This window comes from Columba livia, chromosome 4 (assembly GCF_036013475.1).
Source record: "Columba livia isolate bColLiv1 breed racing homer chromosome 4, bColLiv1.pat.W.v2, whole genome shotgun sequence".
In the NCBI taxonomy this organism is placed as follows: domain Eukaryota; kingdom Metazoa; phylum Chordata; class Aves; order Columbiformes; family Columbidae; genus Columba; species Columba livia.
In genome coordinates, this window is record NC_088605.1 from 68,988,765 (window position 1) to 69,010,017 (window position 21,253).

Genomic DNA, 21,253 nt, shown 5'->3' on the forward strand with positions numbered 1-21,253 from the left:
TGGTATAAATACACGCTATCTCGGGCAATAAAGTTGAATCATGCTTTATCACTCACATTGAGTCGGCCTGCATGTTTTCCTCAGCCGCATACGTGCAGACTCTCATAGAGAGCCTAGTAAGTGTGACTAGATTAACATTTTAATGTTCTTCTTTTGTGTTTGAGTAGGGAAAAGATGATTTGGCAAATCTTCAGGAGCCCCTGTGCCTGGCCTTCCAGCCAGATGCCACCATCTCCTGATGTCCCATGACTGAAAGGTTTCTCTTCTCTCTTAGATCAGCATTTTCATGACCCATTTGTCTAATTATGGGAATGACCGCCTGGGGTTGTACACCTTTGCAAACCTGGCCAGCTTTGTTAAGAGCTCGACTAACCTGAACCTGCAGACGCTGCCCCCAGTTCAGCTGGCTCATAAGTACTTTGAGCTCTTCCCGGAGCAGACGGACCCTCTTTGGCAGGTAATGTCACAAGCTCTTCCTCCTCCAGTTACAATCCACTTGCTGAAATAAAGATATTTCCCTGATAAATAAATAAATTCATTAAAATGCACTTCACATTCAGGTGTTATTTCTTCCTGCATGCCTTTTTAGATTATCTAAATTTCACTGAGAGACCACTCATTTTGACTAGAAATGCTCTTTCTTCCACTCACCCACGATCAGGCATGGTAAAAGCACCTAATTGCCATTTATGTGAGAGAAAGCTTTCCTCCCTGCCCCTCCTGTCTGTAGTATTGTTGATGCATCATGTTAACCAACAGTGTTGCATTAACTAAACCTGTTGCACTATTGGGGAGATGGATGTAGAAGGCAGGTAGCGAGAGCTATCTAAAGGCAAAAAATGAAGCTTCGTTGTGCCCATTAAGGGTGAATCACTAATATTGAATCACTGCAGCTACAAGGAGGATTTCACAGCATCCGAGCTTCCTTCAGTGAAATAGCAAGGAAAAGTGAGGGTGGGAGGGGTCAGAGCAGCAAACACAGGTAGAAGAACAGGCAGTTATGTTAAGAATGGAAAAGGTTTTCTGCACAGATTGACTATTTTCTATCTCTGTTTCAAATGCACAATAGTGCTGTTTATAATCTCACCACTGTAATTTCCTCATCATTGTTACACATATCTGGCACTTCTCTTACTCAGAATATGACATGCCACACTGTGCTTTTAGCTATGCAGGCATAAATCCAGACACCATGGAGATCTGTGCAGTTATTTTAGGGCTAGGCTGCTAAAAAGGAGCAGAAAATTTCCCTATTATTTTTGGCCCAGATGCAAAAGAAGTACAAATCTAGAATATTTCCACTGAGTTTAGCAAAGCTGCAGTGATTCACATCAGTTAATGATTCCCTCCATTATATTTTGTTAACTTTATTCACTAGCAAACTGTATCTTCTATTACCAGCCAATACTATGCAAAAGCAGAATCTATATGATAACTTCTTTAAAGAACAGCCATTCCTAACCTTTTCTGTGGAGTTTTCTGTTCACACATTTTTATTCTGCATTCATAGCTAGTAAAAAGATAAGGAGATTAATAATATCCCACATTTCTATTTTGTCCTTCTTTTTGGGTTCTTATGTAAATTAAAATTGGCACTAAGTCCTATGCATCTGAAACCATTTTGTCACCTAAGAAAGTAATACCTTGAAGCTATTCAAACAGAGGTTTCAATTTTAACTTCAAATGAAACCTTGATTAAATCGATATTTGAATCTTTTTTTCTTCTTTTTCTTTTTTTTTTCTAATGACTGAACTTAAACCTCAGTCATGTAAAACCATTATAAACACATTGAATTTTAGTCAAAGGGACCACATATGTGCATACCTACATCCTATGGACTCTGAATTTATGAAGTGAGCCTAAGAGAGGAAAGGAAATGCAGTAGCCTCACAGGCTGTAGATTTTGACACCGATCTCTCCAGGATTTACATGACTGTGTAGTGTTCCTGACTTCACTGGGACCCCCGTAAGGATTGGTCCTGAAGAATACCCAGGAGTTTGGTCTCTGTGTACCTGAGTGCTCAACCAAAGGGCTTCCACGAGTCCACACCGGAATGCTCAGCATCTGTCACAAGCAAACTCTTATGAGGAAATGTGGGATTTTACAGCTTAGTGTAAGGCTCTGGTGTTAGTGAATAGCATTTAGATCCTGCAGAGACTCCTGTGCATTTAGGGTATCCCCAGGGTAATACAACTGCCCTTTTCCTTCTTCAGAATCCATGTGATGATAAACGACACAGGGATATTTGGTCCAGAGACAAAACTTGTGACCACCTACCAAAATTTCTCGTGATAGGACCCCAGAAGACAGGTAAGAAGCAATAAATTTGTAACCAAAGCTAGCCCCCCAGTTTGTATCTCTGTGTGTGTCCTGTAGCCAACTCCCTGCTATAGGGACGGTGCATTCCCCATCCCTAAGGGATTAGGGCAGTAACTCCTTCACTGCCAACAGAAAGGGACAACTGTATGTATAGTAAAATTGCATTCTCTTTCCTCTACCAGACACAGCTATCACAAGTCTTCCAACAGAAAAGCACAAAAATTTCACAGCAATCTCTGTTCTAATGGATATTATTACTCTTTCCTGATGCAGCATTTGTTTGAACAGGGAAGGTTCAAGTACAATGTATTTATTACATTCAGTTACAATTTTCTTATTAAAAACTTAATAACAGATGCTTTCTAATATATGAGGATATATTGTTTTAGGGATAGCTTTGGCTGGTTTCTTTTGGGGAGGAAGAGTCAGCTCAGGACCATAATGCTCAGCCACCCTTGCAGTGAGAGCCCAGCATTTCTGCTGCCGTTCCAGGCTTCACTTTGAGAATAGGATGAAATTCCCCTCAGCTCACCTGTTTGCAGGAGATGAAAAGGACAGTGCAGCCGTCAGGTCTTCATACTGGTGCGTGACAGCTGTATACTTCTAATTTCACTATAGAATTTAGTCCATCAGTAATAAGATGCACCAGAAAGTCATGTAAACATTCACCACAAAAAAACCCAAGCTGTCAGAGTGTCCTATGTTAAGTTCGTTATTAAGTTCTTTGACAAATTATTTCAACATCTTTTGAGAGCCTAATTGACAATAACCTTATTTACCAACTTGCAGGTCTCTGAGGGTCTCAGGGCATTATTTAAATTAAGCCACATATTCTCGTTCCCAAGATAGCTATTACTGTTGTGGATATATTAGAGAAAGTGGATCTGAGGCAGAGAAACAAATGACTAATCCAAGATTATATAGAAATTGTGTGACAGTGACAAAGAGATGGCAGGTCTTGTTTCAGAGTTCAATGCAAGTTTGTGTAGCATAAAATCATTGAAAAGCAATTTCAAAGACACATTCTCCAAAATTTCATTTACCATCATGTATCATTACCAGTTGTTTTTGTCAAGCAACAAAAGTATTGTTACTGGGATTTTAAAGCATACTTACTACAAACAGATTTGTTGGCATTGAAATAGAACAGCATCACTTGAGAGAGTTCTTATTCCTCAATAGCAGACCCCCATGAAAAATACACAGAGGACAAAAGTGTGGTTCTGAGAGGGAAAAAAAAAAAGGTGGAAAAAATAAAAACATAATCCCATGATTAGTGCTTTTTTAGTGCTTTTGAGAAGTTTTGTGCAACATAAATACTTGAAAAACAAATGTGTTCGGGCCAAATTCCATCACTGGTTAAATAGACCATCAAGCAAGCAATGCCATCAACAGCCATCTCATGCTTGTGTCAGAGGGCAGAATTTAGAGTCTGGAAATAGGAAAAGCGTAATGAGCACAGAATTCTGCACATATTCCCTGCTCCCTCTGAAAGTCCCTTGTGCTTACGTATGCTTTCATGAATAGGCAATTTTCTTATAAATGGTAATCTTTCTAATTTTCCTGTGTATCTCATCATGTATTGATTTAAAATACTTTCTTAAATGAATAAAGTTTAAAGTTTTTTTCTGTTTCCTAATGGCATCACTTTTTGTTGTTGTAGGAACAACAGCACTTTATTTATTTCTTCTGATGCATCCTTCCATTATCAGTAATCTCCCTAGTCCAAAAACTTTTGAAGAAGTTCAGTTCTTCAATGGAAACAACTATCACAAGGGAATTGACTGGTAAGAAGAATAACAAAACAGAAGTGTTCATTATTAATACATGGTAAATCACAATGAAACAATTACAGAAGCATGTATGACATCTACATAATTACTGGATGAATTTGTTATGCTTGGCATTATCAGACAGAGAAACTAATTTGTAATGATGGGACATTTAATCAAGTCCTTAATTTTGTTTAGATATTACAGTAGCAAATTTCTTCTGAATTTCACCAATGAATACAATAACCAGCTCAGTTATGATGTCTGTCTTCATGTTGAATAGCACCCCTGTCTTTTCATGACTGTAACTGTACTGAATTATATACTTCTTCTTCAAAAGTGTCTTTTCATGAAGTAAGAATTGTTTCTTCATGAGAAAAATAACCCACTGTAAAGAATTTCACCTGGTACTCCTATCACAATTTTAAATATTGTTTTTTACTGTTTTTAATTTGAGAAGAACATTTTTGAGTTGAACTTTCTATTTTACTTATTTTTACTTCCAAACAATTTTAAATAGAAAAGTCCATTCTGAAAACACCTAAAAGAAAAGATCTGTCACTTCCAAAATGAAATGTTTCCACAATGTTAAAATTAAATGGGTGACATTTTGAAGCTTTTCCCATTTTTTCTGCAGCAAAAACTAGAGTCACTCCAAACTGGTGAAAGATATCCCTTTGACACTGAATTTATTAGCAAAAATCCCATTTGTCAAAGGGAAACCTAATTAACTGTCTTCATGAAGGTTTTAGCTATCACCAGTACCATGTAAGAGCCAAGATATGTTCTCCCTACTCCAGTTCTCAAGTGAGCTGAGAAATTCAATTTTGCTTCTTGAGAATTATGTTTGAAAATTCATCTTTTCACCTACTGTAAAATGGGAAGAACAGGGTCATGACTTTTTGGGATACTGCTAATTCTAACTAGTTTCTACACATCTCAGGTACATGGATTTCTTCCCCACTCCTTCCAACGTCACCACTGACTTCCTCTTTGAGAAAAGTGCCAACTATTTCCATTCTGAGGAAGCCCCTAAACGAGCTGCTTCTCTCATCCCCAAGGCCAAGATCATCACCATCCTCATCGACCCATCCGATCGGGCATATTCCTGGTATCAGGTACAGACCATGCCTTCAAGAAACAGATAGTCAAATCAGTGGCAGGGGATGATAGCCAACATCAGTGGGAATTTGTGTTCTTGAGCAAGAACGGGATTTATTGCAAAGCATTTGCACTGTGTAAAAGTGGAAGGATGCTGAATGCCAACTTCTGCAGTTGGCACCTATGACACCAGTGTCATAAATGATGAAACTTCTCAGTGCAGAGCTGCCACCAGCTGTAAACAAACAGTTTAATCTCAATTACAGCTGACACTGCATAGAGGAAAAGCTGTGTTCCTCGCCCGGAGAGATACACAGGGGTAAATGAACATGCCTTGGCTAGAAAAATCAGAGCTCTTGATGCTGAGAATCTGGTACCTCATCCTGTCCTCCAGCTTGTAAATTGGGCAGTATGCCATGTTGTGCAATGTATGCAGTGTCTTTTAAAGTTTCATAGAGTCACAGAATAGTTTGGGTTGGAAGGGATCTTCAAAGGTCATTTATCCAACCCCCCTGCAAGGAGCCGGGACATGTTCAACTAGATCAGGTTGCTCAGAACCCCACCCAACCTGGCCTTGAATGTTTCCAGGGATGGAGCATCTACCACCTATCTGGGAAACGTTGGCGTATTTTACCACCCTCATTGTAAAAATTCTTTTCCTCATGCCTAGCCTGAACCTCTCCCCTTTTCATCTAAAACCATCATCCCTTGTCCTTTTGTAACAGACCCTGTTAAATGTCTCTCCCCATCTTTCTTATAGGCCCCTTCTAAGTATTGAAAGGCCACAATAAGGTCTCCCCGGAGCCTTCTCTTTTCCAGGCTGAACAACCCCAACTCTCTCAGCCTGTCCTCATAGAAGAGGTATTCCATCTCATTTCCAAGGAGTTAAAAAGAGCTGTACCTGGAGAGTATTTTCTTTTTCCCTCACTGGAAATGAAAGAAAGCCTGTTGGTTTTCCTAGGAAACTCTAGGATGCTCTTTCTTGCCTTTTGCTGAGCCCACACCTTCCCATAACAAAGTCTGCAGTGGGTTTTTAAAGAGACATTTAAGCATGCATGCAAAATATGGTGTAGTCATGTAGGTAAAAAACATACTAAGAACCATGTTAAAAGAGACACAAATAAATATTGTTGTAATACACGTCTGATACGGTTACTACGGGTTCTGCAAGGAATAAAGCATGGCCTAGGGATGCCATCTGCACCCTTGTTAGTACCTCATTTGCACTTTTACAAATGCCAGTGTAAGTGCAGTAAAAAAATTGTGTCTACTCTGACAGCATTTGGCTCCTCAGTTGTCTGTCCCCAGGAGGACCCTTGTCTGAATGGTGGCTCCATCCTGCTTCCAGGCCTCCCTCACTCTTATCTAGCAGAAGTGTCACCCATGGGGAGCTGAGGGGCTGCTTTGGGCTGCAGCTGGGCTGGCACTGCCAGTTGACGTGTGCCAGGAGAACAGCTGGCATGGTGCAGGAAGGAAATTACCACTTCACGGCAGAGAGGACAATATGTATTAAAACTAGATGTGATTGTCTAGCCTGATACAGGTAATGTGCCCACGCATCTCCAGCCCATGGCTCCAGTGTGAAGCACGCAGAGGTGTGGAGCAGGATGAGCCACTGCCCGTCAGCTCTCAGCAGGTTGGAGGGTCTGGACTAAGCACCTCAAGAAGGGAATTACAGGGCATATTCAGAAGGAGGCATTTAGGACGCACATTTTTGCTCTTCATGGGATTTAGAAGTACCAGAGCAATTTGCTTGTTCCTTTTTTTTCTCTTTGATTATGGCGTAATCTTCAGCGTTCTTGTGACATGTGTCTACATATCTTCCACTAGCATCAGCGGTCCCATGAGGACCCCGCAGCCCTGAAATTCAATTTTTATGAAGTCATTACATCAGACCATTGGGCACCCTCAGAGATAAGGACTCTCCAGAAGAGATGCCTGACACCAGGATGGTATGCCGTCCACATCGAAAGATGGTTAACTCACTACCCTGCTTCACAGGTAGTTTCCAAACTGTTTTATCACCAAGCTTATCGATTCTCAAAAAGTCTCAAAATCAGTATGGCCTTAGCATTAGGGGTGATGGAAAATGCAGATTTGGCAAGATTTGGGATATTTGGGAGAAGTGTGTTGATTTTATTGTCTTCTGATGGAAATGGTGCAACAGAAAAATGCTACAAACTCTGCCTACATGGGCTTGATGGAGGGCTTTGGGGTTTCCTTGCAGAATCAGCCGAGGTTGTCAAGGCTTCAGGGCCCCAAGAAACAAGCAGCTGCAGCGTAAGACACTGTAGGAAGGTTTAACAAATCCATTTAGAAAAGGCCAAGGCTTTTTCTAAAAAGAAATTTTATTCTGCTTCCCACTCACTCCTTTTCATAGAAGATTTCACATTTGTTTGATCCTGATATGGAATTAGCCTCTCTCAGTGTTAGAGCAGAAATTCTTCATTTTGCCCAGTCTTCCTTCAGATGTTTTCTTGAGTTGCCTTTTATAATCTTTCCTCTTTCCTGTGAAAATTTTACATCAACACATAGACCTAGAAAATATTCCCATTACTTTAAAAAAAGGTTTCTGGATATAAACCTAAAGCAAACATTTTAGTACTATGAAACATATGCATGAGCACTCTTTACCTCTGGATATGCTCCATAGCTCAGTTCACATGTTTGCCTATTGTAAGAAAAAGTTGTTGAAGAGTATTTAATGTGCAAGCATAATGAACAAGCATCTCCAGAGATTGTTTTACATGGGACATGATTTTGCCTAAAGGATGTAGAACTGCATTTTGTCTATTTAGTCAGGGGCCAGGGAAGACAAACAACAACAACAACAACAAAAGAAACATAAGCTTTGTCTTTTTGCAATCCTCAGTTTTCTTTTTATACAGTCACAGCTGTGCTACAAAGAGGAGAAGCAGGTCAATCCCATTTCCAGTAGAAAGGAGAAAGCCTCAGTCTTTCATCTCTGGTCTTTCTTCTCTTTCATAAATGGGAAGGGAGTCCTGCCCAAAGCAGTTGATCTTGCAACAAGAGCAGTCCCCAGGCAGCACTGCCCTAGGACCAAACAAGGCATGTTCTCCTCATCAGCCATCACACCCCAACTTACTCCTCTGAAGTAAAAGGGGCTGTTCTGGCAAATTTGAAGCATGCAAAGGGTGCTGAATATTCTGTACTCTCTTACCTGTGCTCCTTATCTGCCCTCACCCTGTGCTGCTGCCTCCTCTCATGAAGATTATTCTCCTCCTGCCATAGCAAGGAGCAAATGTAGCCTTCTTATTAAACATGCAGGGGCACATTGACATATTTCTTGTAAAACCGGTAACCACTCATGTTTCGTAGTTATAGTGATTAATTTTACAAGATACACAACAAAATGCACTCATTCTTAATAAGGTGCACACAGAGAATGCACTCACAGTGCTTACTAATGGGCACTCAGTAATGTGCATTCAACTCAGCCTGTGCACTCAGAAACTTAATAATTCATAATAAGCCTTCACCATAAATATAAAACACATCCAACCAGAATAGTTATTGGCAATACTGTTTTGTACTCTGGTAGACTTTTGATACATTGTCTTAACATTTGCCTGTGGAAGTCAATGTACCTTTACATCACATCAATCTTTAATTAAAAACAAAACAAAAAATCCTTTGCTAACAACTTTGTAAGTGTATAAGGTTGATACGCTGGTTGTAAGTCTCAAATAAATTGCCACAATATCACTTTTGAACATGCAATTGTATAATTTCTGAACATTTAATTCTAAGATATACACGAGCTTTTTGTTATTCTTATTCCATGCCTGAAATATTTTCTATTGACACATTGTAAACCTTCGCAAAAATTTTACATTCCTTCCTTATCTCTTTTTCTCAGAATTCTCTGAGACCAGGAAAAGAGAAACTTGTGAGATCTGTCTCTTGCATTTGAACAATGTGCAGATAGAGAGTTACAAGGTGCCCATGTATACAAATTCAACATAATAAAGTACAAAACTAAATCTAAAAACCAATTCATCCATATGATTTATATTAACTCTGTACAAAGTCACAAGTTAATTTTAATCTATATTGTCACAAACAAGGTCACAAAAAGGAAATAGTGTTGTTCTTTCATAACCTTATTCCTGTTTTTAAATGGCTAGCGTATTTACCTCTACAGTTGCTTATTATTGACGGACAGCAGCTAAGAAGTGACCCAGCTACTGTGATGGATGAAGTGCAGAAGTTTCTTGGAGTCTCTCCTCATTACAATTATTCTGAAGCTCTAACGTGAGTCTGTTCCTTTATTAGCTGCCCTATAGAATTGCAGTGTACACCCCTTCCAAAAAACACATTCCAACAATGATGATTTTGAAAAATTTGTTTGCTGGGGTTTTTTTAAGTTATGTTTAACACCCATCCAGTTTTTTCTTAACTTGTATACATATAAGAGGTTACAGAATTTAATTGCACGGTTGCATACATTTCCACATGTAAATTTATTTTACACAATGTACGGAACAAATGACTGCTCAGTATTTTGTAGTAGATATAGAACAAAGGCCCACATGCATGTAAAAAACATCTGCCCTAGTTTGAGTGTTCAATTGGAGGTGCCCAAGACACATTTTCTCAGGGGACCTAGTTTTGCTTTCATAGCTGTACAACTTTAAAATGTAGGTTCAGTTCATGTGAGCTGAGTGTGCAAGAGCTCAGCACACCTTTCCAAATCAGACTGTTGAACATTGTGACAGTCTCCAGAAGGTGAAGACAACCTAGTGTCAGGTGCAAAAATTCTGTCTTAAACATTTTTATCACATTCATGTAGGAGGCTAAGGACAGAGATTGGGTTAGAAGCATTCAGTGTGATAGGATTCACCTGTCTGTGTGGCTTCTTTGCTTGTTTGCTTTTAATGTGGACCAAATATATTGTCCCCTAATCCCGTTTTCATAAACAATTGAGCCATTTTTGCTGGCATTTTAGCTGGTAGTAGCCAGGCACATGGCATAGAAAAATTTCAGCTGTACACTTACAATTTAGTAAAATAACTAGATCCCCAACCTGGAAGTGAAGGGCTCAAGTATAACACCTGTAGTGTGGGGGAAGCTCATAGTTGCCTGTGAAGCACAAACCCTTGAGCAGACTGACTGTTTATGCGCTGGCATGTTGCTGCCAAAACTGTAGGTGCTCTGCAGGAGCCCAAATCAAGGTCCCCTGAACTTACTGAAAGTCCTTTGACTTCCTACATTCTTTGGTTCGGATCTAGCAAAAGCAGCTGCAATAAGTCTGGATCACATTTCCCATCACCACCCAGAGGATAAGGCTTTCCCTGAAAGAGGATTAATGGCCTGTGTGGCACTCTCTCTCTGACATTTTTCCTTCCCCACAGGAAGGCAGAATCTCTGCGGGGGCAGGAAAGGGCTGAGTTTCTCTCTCCCCTCTTAGTCAAGCAGAAAATTGTAAGAAGCTTTTCCACATGTGAGGAGCATCATCTTATTAGAGGCAGAAGCTCTGTACTGGGAGAGGCTGGGGACATCCATGGGTTGAGCAGCCTGGTGCTGTGCTGGAGGTTCTACCAAACCAGTGCGCAGGCATAGAGCACAAGCCCTGGCCACTGTGCCCTGCCCATGACTGCGCAGGGGCTGGGTTGTAGAAAAGCTTGTACCCCACCTTCCCTGCACGCTGTTCATGGGGAAAATGAGACCATGGACTTCCCACCTACTCCATGCTGTCTCGTCTCAGCTCACAATTACTCTTTAACGTTTCCTTCCCTGGGAGGGATATGGCTATACATATATATAACAGGTACAAAGTGAGAGATGAGTGCTTGTTGTGCTTTGAGTCTTAAGCATGCTGCCTTGCCAAAACCTTTTTAGAGAGGAAAAATTTTGGATTTCTGAATGTAATTCTTTAAGTCATTAGTTTCCGAAGTGGATGAAATAAAGGAGGAGTTCGAATACACAGCTGAACTACTGTCATTTGAACAACTGCTGCTGCACATCTGCACTGCCTTCTGCTAGGTTTTTAAAAATACACACCCACATACATATATCTTCCTCTCTGTAACTAAATTAAAGTCAGTGGAGCCACACAGCAGGAAAAAATTTGGCCTCTCATATTTGTTCGGGCAGGAAAAAATGGATTGTAAACAGATCTATAAAATTATGCAATCACTGTTTAGAGCCATGAAGAATGCAAATGTACTGTGGAAGCACACATTTCTGTACAGATTTAGGATGGAAAAGAAAAATGCATTAAACTATGTAGTGGCTTTGTGTTAGGACTGTCAAAGCAAAAAAAAAAATTGCATAGGATCACTCCTAGTCATTGCTGCCTAATAACTGTATACCACTTATTTTCAAAGTTGTCACAAAGCAGCCTAAGGACCCAGTCCTGCAAACAGTATTGAGCAACAAGTTCATCACCCTGAGTAATTACATGAATGTCTTATAGGAGAGTAAAGTCAACCCAGGTGGAAGGAAGGCACTAATCAGAGCACCGGCCCCTTCCCACCCATGGAAAGAGAGCAGAGAGGAAACAGAAGCAGGGCTCAGGCACAATGAAGGTTGCAAGGCTTTTACACATAATACCATCAACAGAAATGCATTGAGATCACCAGATAAACTGCTAGGAGAGGGAAACTCATCAGTGGTCTTAATGAAGTTCCCACTTGGGCATTGAAAGGATGTTTCCCACCTTTCACCCACCCATTCATTTCCACAGGGAGTGACCGAGGCCTTAATTTTTTTAAGTATCTGAAGTTAATGAACAGAAAACTAGGACACCTGGAACTAAAGTTACAAAAGACCTTTCCTTTTAATCATGGGAGGTCCCTATCAAAGCTCTGCTGACTGCTAGGAAGATGTATTCCATGCCCAGCATCCTCAGATGACTCATGGTCCAGGATAGCATGGGCTGGTGGTCTCCTCCTTTCTGTGTTTTTCTCGACAGGCAGCAAAGGAGGGAGGCAGGACAGGGCCTGGGTTTGGCAAAGAGCAGCCAAAATGACACCTCCTCTGGCCCAGCTCCTCACACCATGCGCTACCCAAAGGGGCAGCTCCATGTCCAGCCTTTCAAGGAAGATCTTCCCAGAGCGGCACTGTTCAGCCCTTCCTATGAAGATCACCGATCAGTCCTCAGCCAAGGGAAAATCAGCTTGCTGGAAATTGCTAAGCACCAGAGCCAAAGGAGCAGCAAAACTCTGAGCTTTTTGCATAAAGAAGTAAAGCTTGAAAACAAGACTAGTCTGGCCTGAAGCCCAGGTCCTCACTGGCACCCACCCCACCCCTAGCATTGGGTACCCACTTCTCGATAGATGCGGTGGGCGTCCAGGTTCAGCCCCGCATCTCCCACAGGCTGACACTGCAACCCCCAGGAAGTGCCCTCCTCTCCTTACAGCTGGTTCCTGTCCATGCTGTGCAGCCATGGCCGTATCACCAAGTCTGCCCCTGTTGAGAAAGGAAGGGCAAGGGTGTTCCCTGCATTGGCCAAAGGGCAGAAACATAACTGCGTCTGGAGGAAAGGTTTCTGCTGACTGCTTTAAAAAGCTCACTTGTAACTTCAGCCTTAAGGCTATTACTATTTTTAAATAAATACTTCCATTGTGCCCAATTACGTTTTCAGGAGTCCTGAAAGTTTTCTAATACCTAAATGCAGTGGGTTGAATTCAGCCTGAGCTGTCTTACCCTCTTTTCCCCTATGCAAATTTGCACATTCTCTTAATAATTTTCAATATGCTCCTTCTGAGTGGAAACATTGTTTGAGAGATAGTTCTGCAGTTTTCCTTTTACCCAGCACACTATATTGCTTCTTCTCTTGGGAAATTACTGCAAGACAGCTAAAGTACTTCACTGTACAATGAGCAGATGGGAAAGGCCAAAGTAGAAATGAATCTATGATCAATATATCCATTTAATCAATGATTTATTTATTTTTAATTGATATAGCTACTGAGATAATTTAGGAAACAAGGGTCAGGCCTGAAAGAAGAGGCTGGGCAAGAAAAAGAGGTGAAAAAGGTTCACCCTTCACCAGAAATTAGTTCACTTATGTGAACAGCAAATTGCGGGTGCACCTGTGTCATAAGGATAAACCCGGGGCAAAAGGTAGTCTGTAACTAATTAACTCTGTGTTCCAGCCAATTATACTTCATCCTTTTCAAACATCTGCTGAATAGCAGAAACGCGAACCTTTTCAATGTTTTATGCATGCTGCAATCCCATAGCAATAAATTCAAAATGCTGCATGTTGTTCATTCCTTAGTGAATACGTTTTAATGCCTTAATCTATAATTCCTATATCTTTGAATTTTAGACATCAAAATCAAATTGCATATTTCAGATAAGACTGCTAAGACAGTGTTTGTGCTATAATGCAGCCTTTGGAATGAAAATTATATTTAGACCTAATGATACGGAACAACCAGCTTCTCAGGTGCAAGTTAAATTATCAGCAACCAATCAGCAGTTCTTTCAGAAGACCTAAATATGGCTTATTTCACTCGGAAATCAACATAAAATATTTCAATAGTATATGTCTCATTTTCGTACTTATGCAACAATCACACTTGTGTAGAAATAGACTTATCAATTGAGTCTGTGCCTGTTGAAGTCAACAAAAAGATCCGCTTGACCCTTTTAACCCCTCTCACCTTGACAGTACTGACCTGCGACAGCATCAGCTCCTACTAGTCAAAGCTGCAGAGCTTTCCTTGAGCACGGCTGATAATGTTCTTGCGAATATAGCACATAAAATTCCAGAAAAAGAGCTGAATAGTATTTTTTCAACAAAACTTTATTTGTTCAAGTGTCAATTGATCAAAACATTAGCAACCTGCAGGGATACACAGAGCAGTTTGACATGAATGAAATCTCTGATCAAAACCAGACAACAAAATGTGAGTAGCAGTCTGCAGCAGAGCCACATAAGATCCTTGAGACCAAGGCTGAGGACCTTTACTGACATCCTATGGATTAACACTTGAAACTTGTACTCTATATGCTGGACTGGTAGAATAAAAATTAGATAATGTAGGTAAAGTGAAATGTGAAAAACGTCTTGCCTTGAGCCACTCCCATGGTGAATTTTTGGAAAATATAAATACTCAGAGCTTGCACAACAGAGGAAAGCTTTTCCTCACTCTGTCCTCAGTATTTCAGTCATCTAAAGAGATGTATGCAGCAATCATCTTTGGCTTACACTGATGTTTTAGTATCCAAGAGATTCTTCTGTAGTTAGATATTCTAAAAAATATAATCCTTTATAGGTTTGACCCTCAGAAAGGTTTTTGGTGTCAGTTACTGGAAGGAGGGAAAACAAAGTGCCTGGGAAAAAGCAAAGGTCGAAAGTACCCACCAATGGACCAAGAGGTAAGTGTTTTCCGGAGATTTAACTTAACATTTTTAACAGGGACCCTGTGTTTGACTCCTAAAACAAACACACTCTTTTATTATTATTATTATTATTATTATTATTTTCATGGGCTTTATATTTTTTAAAATCAGAAACTTTTAATGACCTTTGAGTGACGGGAGATTAATTGCCTCCTCTTAAGAGATTCTCTGTGTGAGCAGTGCATAGCTCTTGGGAGGTCACTGCTCTGCGGCACGGACACATGCTGAAAACTGGGATCATGAGGGTGTCCTTGTTTGACTGTTGTTTTCTTCTCACCCTTCTCAGTCTCGAGCGTTTCTGTCACGCTACTACAGAGACCACAACGTGGAGTTGTCCAAGCTGCTGCACAGGCTGGGGCAGCCCCTGCCCTCCTGGCTGAGACAGGAGCTGCAGAAGGTCAGGTAGCACGCAAGGGCAAGGGACCCAATAAGGACAATTTCCTTCACTGTCAAACCCCTTGCTTCTCCGACTCACTTGTGATTGTCAGTAGAGGACCTCATGAATAATGCTGTTTCTATTAAAAACAAACAAACAAAAAAAAGCAACCGACAACTGTTTGTATGCACGCGCTGACAGTGATTAGCATCGACCCCTTTTGTCAGCTTCCAGGAAATAATACGGAGCTACGTGGCATTACTCTTTATCCGGACTGGGATTCGTGCATAGCCTAATTCATCTGTTCACCAGGAAGCACCAGAAACTCTGTGTAGGACGGATTGACTTCATTGTACATGACAAATTGCAGTCTGTCAGGACACAAGCAAAGGATGGGAGCATCTCTCACTGGATTGTGAGGTCGGTTATCCATTGGGGTTTTTCCACATTTGTTTTTGCTCTTTTTTCCACCCAAACCGGCAGGTTTTCCTACCATTTTATGGGTGGATACGCAGCATTTTGCAGTAAGGATTGCTAATGGTTATATGTAGTATTCATATATTATCATTGCTTTCTCCACAGAAAAAGGTGGTCTAAACTCTTGCCTAACTTCCCTGGGACTGCTGTGATAACTGATGACAGTCTATTGATTTGTTTGCGGTTTGGTGGGTTTTTTCCCTTCACAAGAAGGTGTGTCCTTATTTACTGGAGCTGTGTGGGTTGTTGAGGTGCAAGGCAGTGAGGTGGCCCTCCTCCCAGATCCCAGTGAAATCTACTCCCTGTCTTTTGGATGCAGCTAATTTGCCACCATTATAAGTTTTTTTATTGCATCTGTTGGGTTCCTACAGCAGCTGTGACAGAGCTATGAGATGTAAAATCATTTCAAGTATTTTGCCACAATGCCATAGGGCTCTTTAAAACACTACCAAAGCCTCCTAAACTCTAAGCAGGCCACACAAGCAGTGTACTGACTATAGCCTAATATTGACAATTTTGTTTCTATCTGGAAAGCAAGCCATTAAAAACCAAAGGCATTTTTTAAGGTTTTGAAAAAACTACAGTCTGTTGAAGAATAAACTCTTTCCATAGACTTTAACTGAGTTGAAAGGACAGGTATATCCACTATATATCACATATGCATATATGATGCATATATTTTTGTGCCTGCATATCTATCTATTTGGATCAGACCTAAACTTAATTTTAAATATATGCTTTTTGTTCCTTTAGGCAAATGAAAGTGTGGATTACAAAATACATGCTATTATGAACTGTGATTTCTTCTCAGATCTGTGTGGACAAGGTCAACAAGACTGGGCTGAAATGCACTGGGAAATTTAATCTGGGTGAACAAATACTATTTAGGCACTTCAGCCTTGTAACACATTTTTTTCAAGAAAAAAAAATGCTGACAAAGCCTTGCTGTATGTTCTTTATGCAGCACAAAATGGAGCAGGTTTCAGTTATCAAACTTCCCCATCTTAGTTCCTGGGCACAAGCCATGTCAGGTGCTGCAGAGGTTTTGTGCTTTCCCTCCCCATGAATTTGATGCTTTGCTGACAGCTCAGGATATTTCCTGGAGGTTGATGTTGCACCATGAATTCAGACTAGCGAGACATAGCCTTGGGGAGCGCAAATTAGTGCGCATCACGGACTGTGGTATCAAAGGGCACTTAGATTAGTTCATTTAGGCTTCAAACCAGGTGATACATGTAGATGTCTAACTTAGCACTTCCAGACTCCAAAAACATGAGACTGTCCACCAAGACCATGACACTAGGTTATTTTGGACTGGCAAGTCCAGTGCTTCCCAGAGCGATCATGGTGCCACCCATCCTGCTCCCAGCTGGGTGGTGGTGGCACTTGCCGGTGAGTGTCGTCTGACACCATCTGTCTCCACAGTTTGGCCTCCATCTCTCTCCTCCACCACTGCCCATCTAAGTGTGCCTGGCTGTTTCTTCTCTCTGTACCATTTCAGCCCTTTTCCCAGTCCCAGCACTGCCCTGCTACATGTACCTCATCCATGCGAGGAGCCGGCGCTGCCCTCCTTAGCCCCCCACACACACAGAGGAGAGGCCGAGGTGTAACCAGCGCCAAGTCCCTGCACAGCCCCTTCTGCTCCTGCTCTCCACCTCAGCCCTCGCTCCATCAGCAGGAGCACCCAGGGCAGGGGTGGGAAGAGGCCAATAACAGGTCCCCCCTGCCCAGCAGCTGCTCAGTAGCAGCATCACCTGTCCGGCCCCCCCAGTGCTGCACCAGCCTGTGCACAGCACAGAAAAGCCCAAAATACAAGTGTTACCCTGTCTCGTGTTTGCTTTTAAATACTGAGACGGGATTAATCTCACATAAGTGAGACATCTACTTTATTTTGGAGGTGATGGAGGGAAATAGGGCTTCTAGGACACCATTCATCTGATCACAAAGCAGACTTCTTAAATGAGCGAGATTAATCTTGCCTCTTCGTCTCTATTGATTGTAAAAGGACAATAGGCAGCTTGTTCAGAGGAAGAGCTCAGCTGTGTAGGTCTAAAATTAGGTGAGCTGAAAAGGACATGGCATTTTATCTCACGGCGATAGTTGTTAAAGATGAGAGGGAGCTAGGTGGGTCTGAGGGAAGGTTATCTCTTTTGTTTTGTTTTCTTGAAGTAATTTTCCTAGTTCTTATATTTTGACTCTTCAAAATGAGACAGGGCAATCTAAAGGCCAAATAAAAGGAACATTATGTGTATCTTTTTGTGTTTTTTTGGTTGTGGGGGGCAGTCAGTTACATGCTTTGTTGCAAATTCACACTCTTTTAGCACCAATCACACCAAAGACAACTAGTCTGTTGGGAGTTTTGCATAAGTAAGGTTTGGTCAGAGAAGAATATCTCAATGAACCTCCGATAAAATTTTAGCTGTTAAATGAATTAAAAGTGGCTCATTATTAAATAAAAAATGACTTCAAAACTTCTTGACTAAAAGTGAAATAAGCATAAAATTGGTTTCAGGAGTTTTTAAGGATATAAGGCAAATGCCATAATATCTGGAAAATTCTTTCTTATTCCTAACTCTTTTTTTGTAAATGAAAATCTAAGTCTTTCCAACTCTCAGCTCTGTAATAGCATCATGTCCTTAAAACACACTGGACATTTTTATACCTCATTGTTATTTTTTAAGTTTGAATGGGCATCACATTTCCAAGATCTCGTGCTCCATTGAAAACTGACATTTGAAGTGACTTCATTATGTGTCATATAAAGATGAAATAACAGTATTTCAAAGCTTCATTCCTTCCACTTGTAATAGGATCCATCAACATAGAATTTCTCTAGACCACTGTATTACAGAGAAGCCTGTGTGAACTAGCTGTAAATGATCTCAATTTCTTTTATGCCTTTCATATTGCTGACCACATAATTGTTGAGAGTCTTAAAAACCAGCAAAACAAATGCAATAAAAATGAAACATTTATTCACAGCAAGAGGGCTGTAGCTGGGAAAGATAATACTGGCCCTTCTTTCCTGTTCATGAGCTGCAGGATTCATCTCCACAATACCTCCATGTGGTGCAGGCTGTAAATCAATAGGAGTTTTACATACTGGAGGCCTGCAGCTGCAGTTTGCTCCCATTCCCCTGCAAATAGCAATTCCTGCAAAGGTTTGAGGGAGCTTTGCCGCACCAAGGACTTGAATTACTGCCTGTGGAGACCAGCAGGAGTCTTTGTATTAATTCCAGCACACCCTGCCTGGCCCCCAGGGGACGGTTTCATAAGGCACAACCCATGTGGTTCAAGCATCACGTAGCCCTATCGCTGCTGGAAATCCATCACTAGTTTGATTTCTATTACCGAGTGGCAATTTCTTCTCCGCCTCCCACCTTCTTGGTCAGTGCTATGCCATGGTTGGTGGTTGGGGGCCCTGGTCCTGCTGCCAGCTGCAAGCCATCCCCACCATCTCTGATCTTGTCACACCGTGTGGATCTCTCACCATCCCATCCTCCTGCCTCAAAGGCTATGAGAAATAGAAAACCCTAGGGGCTGACACAGGTATCATGGTCTGTGGCAGCATATTTGATGATTAAAGCAGGACTCCAGCCCTCATAAAACTGAGCTCGTATAATCGAGGTTGTCTTTGAGCGAGAAGCAATCAGAACAGAATCCAAAAACTTCTAAATTATGCATTGACCTCTCAAGGTCTAAAATAAAGTTGCCGGATTAACTGCTCACAGATGTTTTCTAATAAAACAAATTTTGTCTCTGATAGGGAATCAGACTGCTGAGTGCCCCCAAAACAAATTAAGATGGCGGAATTATAAATTCTTGGGGGAGGAAAATGTTGCGTAATGAAAGTGCTGATGGGTCTAGACTCTCTGATGTGATAACAAGGCAGCGGGGACATGCCCTGAATACAAAAGCAAAGGCTGAATATTTTCTCTTCCCCTCACCCTTCCTCCTCCTCCTTCCCATTCATGTTAAATTTTGAGCCAACATACCGCATCTGAAAAGCACAGGATAGACAGAGCCTGTGAGACAGGGGAAAACTATTAATATCCAGAATGATCAGCCAAGAATAATTTGAGTACAAGTTGTTCATTTCACCTAAGCTGGGCCACCTTAGAGTTAGACATCAAGTCCAAGCTAGTCATTTAGATTCTATCAGTAGCAAATTATGTTTATAATGAGTTTAAAATTGATGTTTATAATAGGTGTGTGAGAGCATGACAGCTGCGTAAAACAGGTACATCCTAGGTATATAAATCAGCAGAGACTCAGTGGCTAATTTTATTGTAGTTAAGATTAAGTTTACTGCTGGTGTCAGGAGAATCTCTCTTTGCACATGCAATTTAGCTTTGCCATTTTAGCTCTTGGATTACAGTGCCATCTCTTTCTTTAGCAGTAGACACTTCCTTTCTCGAGGAGTTGAAATCACATACGATCACCTCACTATTTTTGTCCTCATTGGTATCACCTCCTGAAACAGCTTTGACAACCTCTCAACCACCATATTAGCTCATACACCTCTGCACAAATTTGCCAGGAAATATTGTTTCAGAGATTATTATGTAAGTGTATATTCTTGGCATAGGAATTTCCCTGTAAGACAACATTTCTTATATTGTCTTCTTTATTTTTCCTTCCAGATCATCCTTTTAGCACGACTGCAAAGGTGTGGACCTGTCTACAGATTCAGTTCCATCATCACTATACTACCCAGAAAAGCTACCAAAAACAAATAAGGATTTGCAAGTGACACAGATTCTGAAGTATTCAATGCTTCAGTGACTGGACAACTTTTATAAGACTTAGTATCATTTCTGTAGTATTTCAAATCAAAATATGTCCTCTTGACAGACCTGAGGAAAAACTTCACTGTCTTGCCCATGCCCCACATGACGACAGCAAATCCAGTTGAACAAATACTTGGTATTGAAGAAAAAGGAATTAAAATAAATTTTGAACACTTAAAGGATTTTTGTTGGGGGGTGGTGAGGGAGGTAAAATTCTGTATTTGCTGGAATTGTTTTAAATAATTGATGTGCACACCCCTTACTATTAGTTCTTCTCACTGCCGCAGAATAAACACTTCTGATGGTGTATTATAGAGCGAGATTTCCTTCTTTCCTTCAATTCTCTTTCCTATCTCCTGAGCCAAAATCTGCTCTTCAATAAGCTCTGCAATACATTTCAAGTTGTGCGATGACACCTCAAGGCTTCTACCTGTCCTTGACATGCTGGCCCCAACGCTCTGGGATTTACAGCGGCTGCTTCAGCGGTGCTGGGAGCGCCATCCACCCCGTCCTCTGCCGCCCTCCTCACCCACCAGCTCCAGGGCAGAGAACATTAATTCGGGCAAGTCTGATACACCTTTGTTACGCTGAGTAATGCGCATTTATGGACGTGCCTTTCAAAAGTGTTACCTGCCTGCACTCAGTGAGAGGTGTGGATATTCAGCTCACCAGATAAGACAGCCCTGTGCAAACTCTTTAACTATCACACCAGGATTTTTCACTGTTCTTTTTGAGGAAGCTTAAAAGGACCTGGTTTCAGCAGATGCAAATTGCCTTGAAGGTGCCTTAAACCATGCACTCAGAATGAAGAGATCCTGATACTTTTTTTCCCCCAAAATATCATAACGCTTCTACATTTTACTATAAAATATTCATTTGTTTTACAAAACTATTTGAGAATGAGGTTAAATCACATCAGCGACAAGAATTCTTAGTACAAGCCTTGCCGAATACAAATTACACCTCACTAGAGCTTTTCTCGTTAAGCAAATTAGAATGGCATTACAGATGTCTTAATACTGGTTTTGGCTTCTTTCT

At 41.0% G+C, this 21,253-nt stretch overlaps 1 protein-coding gene across 2 annotated transcripts in view; it reads left to right on the forward strand.

The window, feature by feature from the left end:
- LOC102089717 (N-deacetylase and N-sulfotransferase 4) overlaps positions 1-20,529 on the forward strand; it is a 154,833-nt gene extending 134,304 nt beyond the window's left edge. For both annotated transcript variants that reach the window (XM_005515200.4, XM_065062182.1), the window contains 9 exons: positions 275-457; positions 2,216-2,312; positions 3,985-4,108; positions 5,037-5,211; positions 7,025-7,195; positions 9,360-9,469; positions 14,446-14,548; positions 14,859-15,368; positions 20,069-20,529. In XM_005515200.4, coding sequence (XP_005515257.1) covers positions 275-457; positions 2,216-2,312; positions 3,985-4,108; positions 5,037-5,211; positions 7,025-7,195; positions 9,360-9,469; positions 14,446-14,548; positions 14,859-14,978 — 1,083 coding nt within the window. In that variant the 3' untranslated portion in view covers positions 14,979-15,368; positions 20,069-20,529. The remainder of the gene's footprint in view (positions 1-274; positions 458-2,215; positions 2,313-3,984; positions 4,109-5,036; positions 5,212-7,024; positions 7,196-9,359; positions 9,470-14,445; positions 14,549-14,858; positions 15,369-20,068) is intronic.
- The last annotated feature ends 724 nt before the right edge of the window (positions 20,530-21,253 follow it).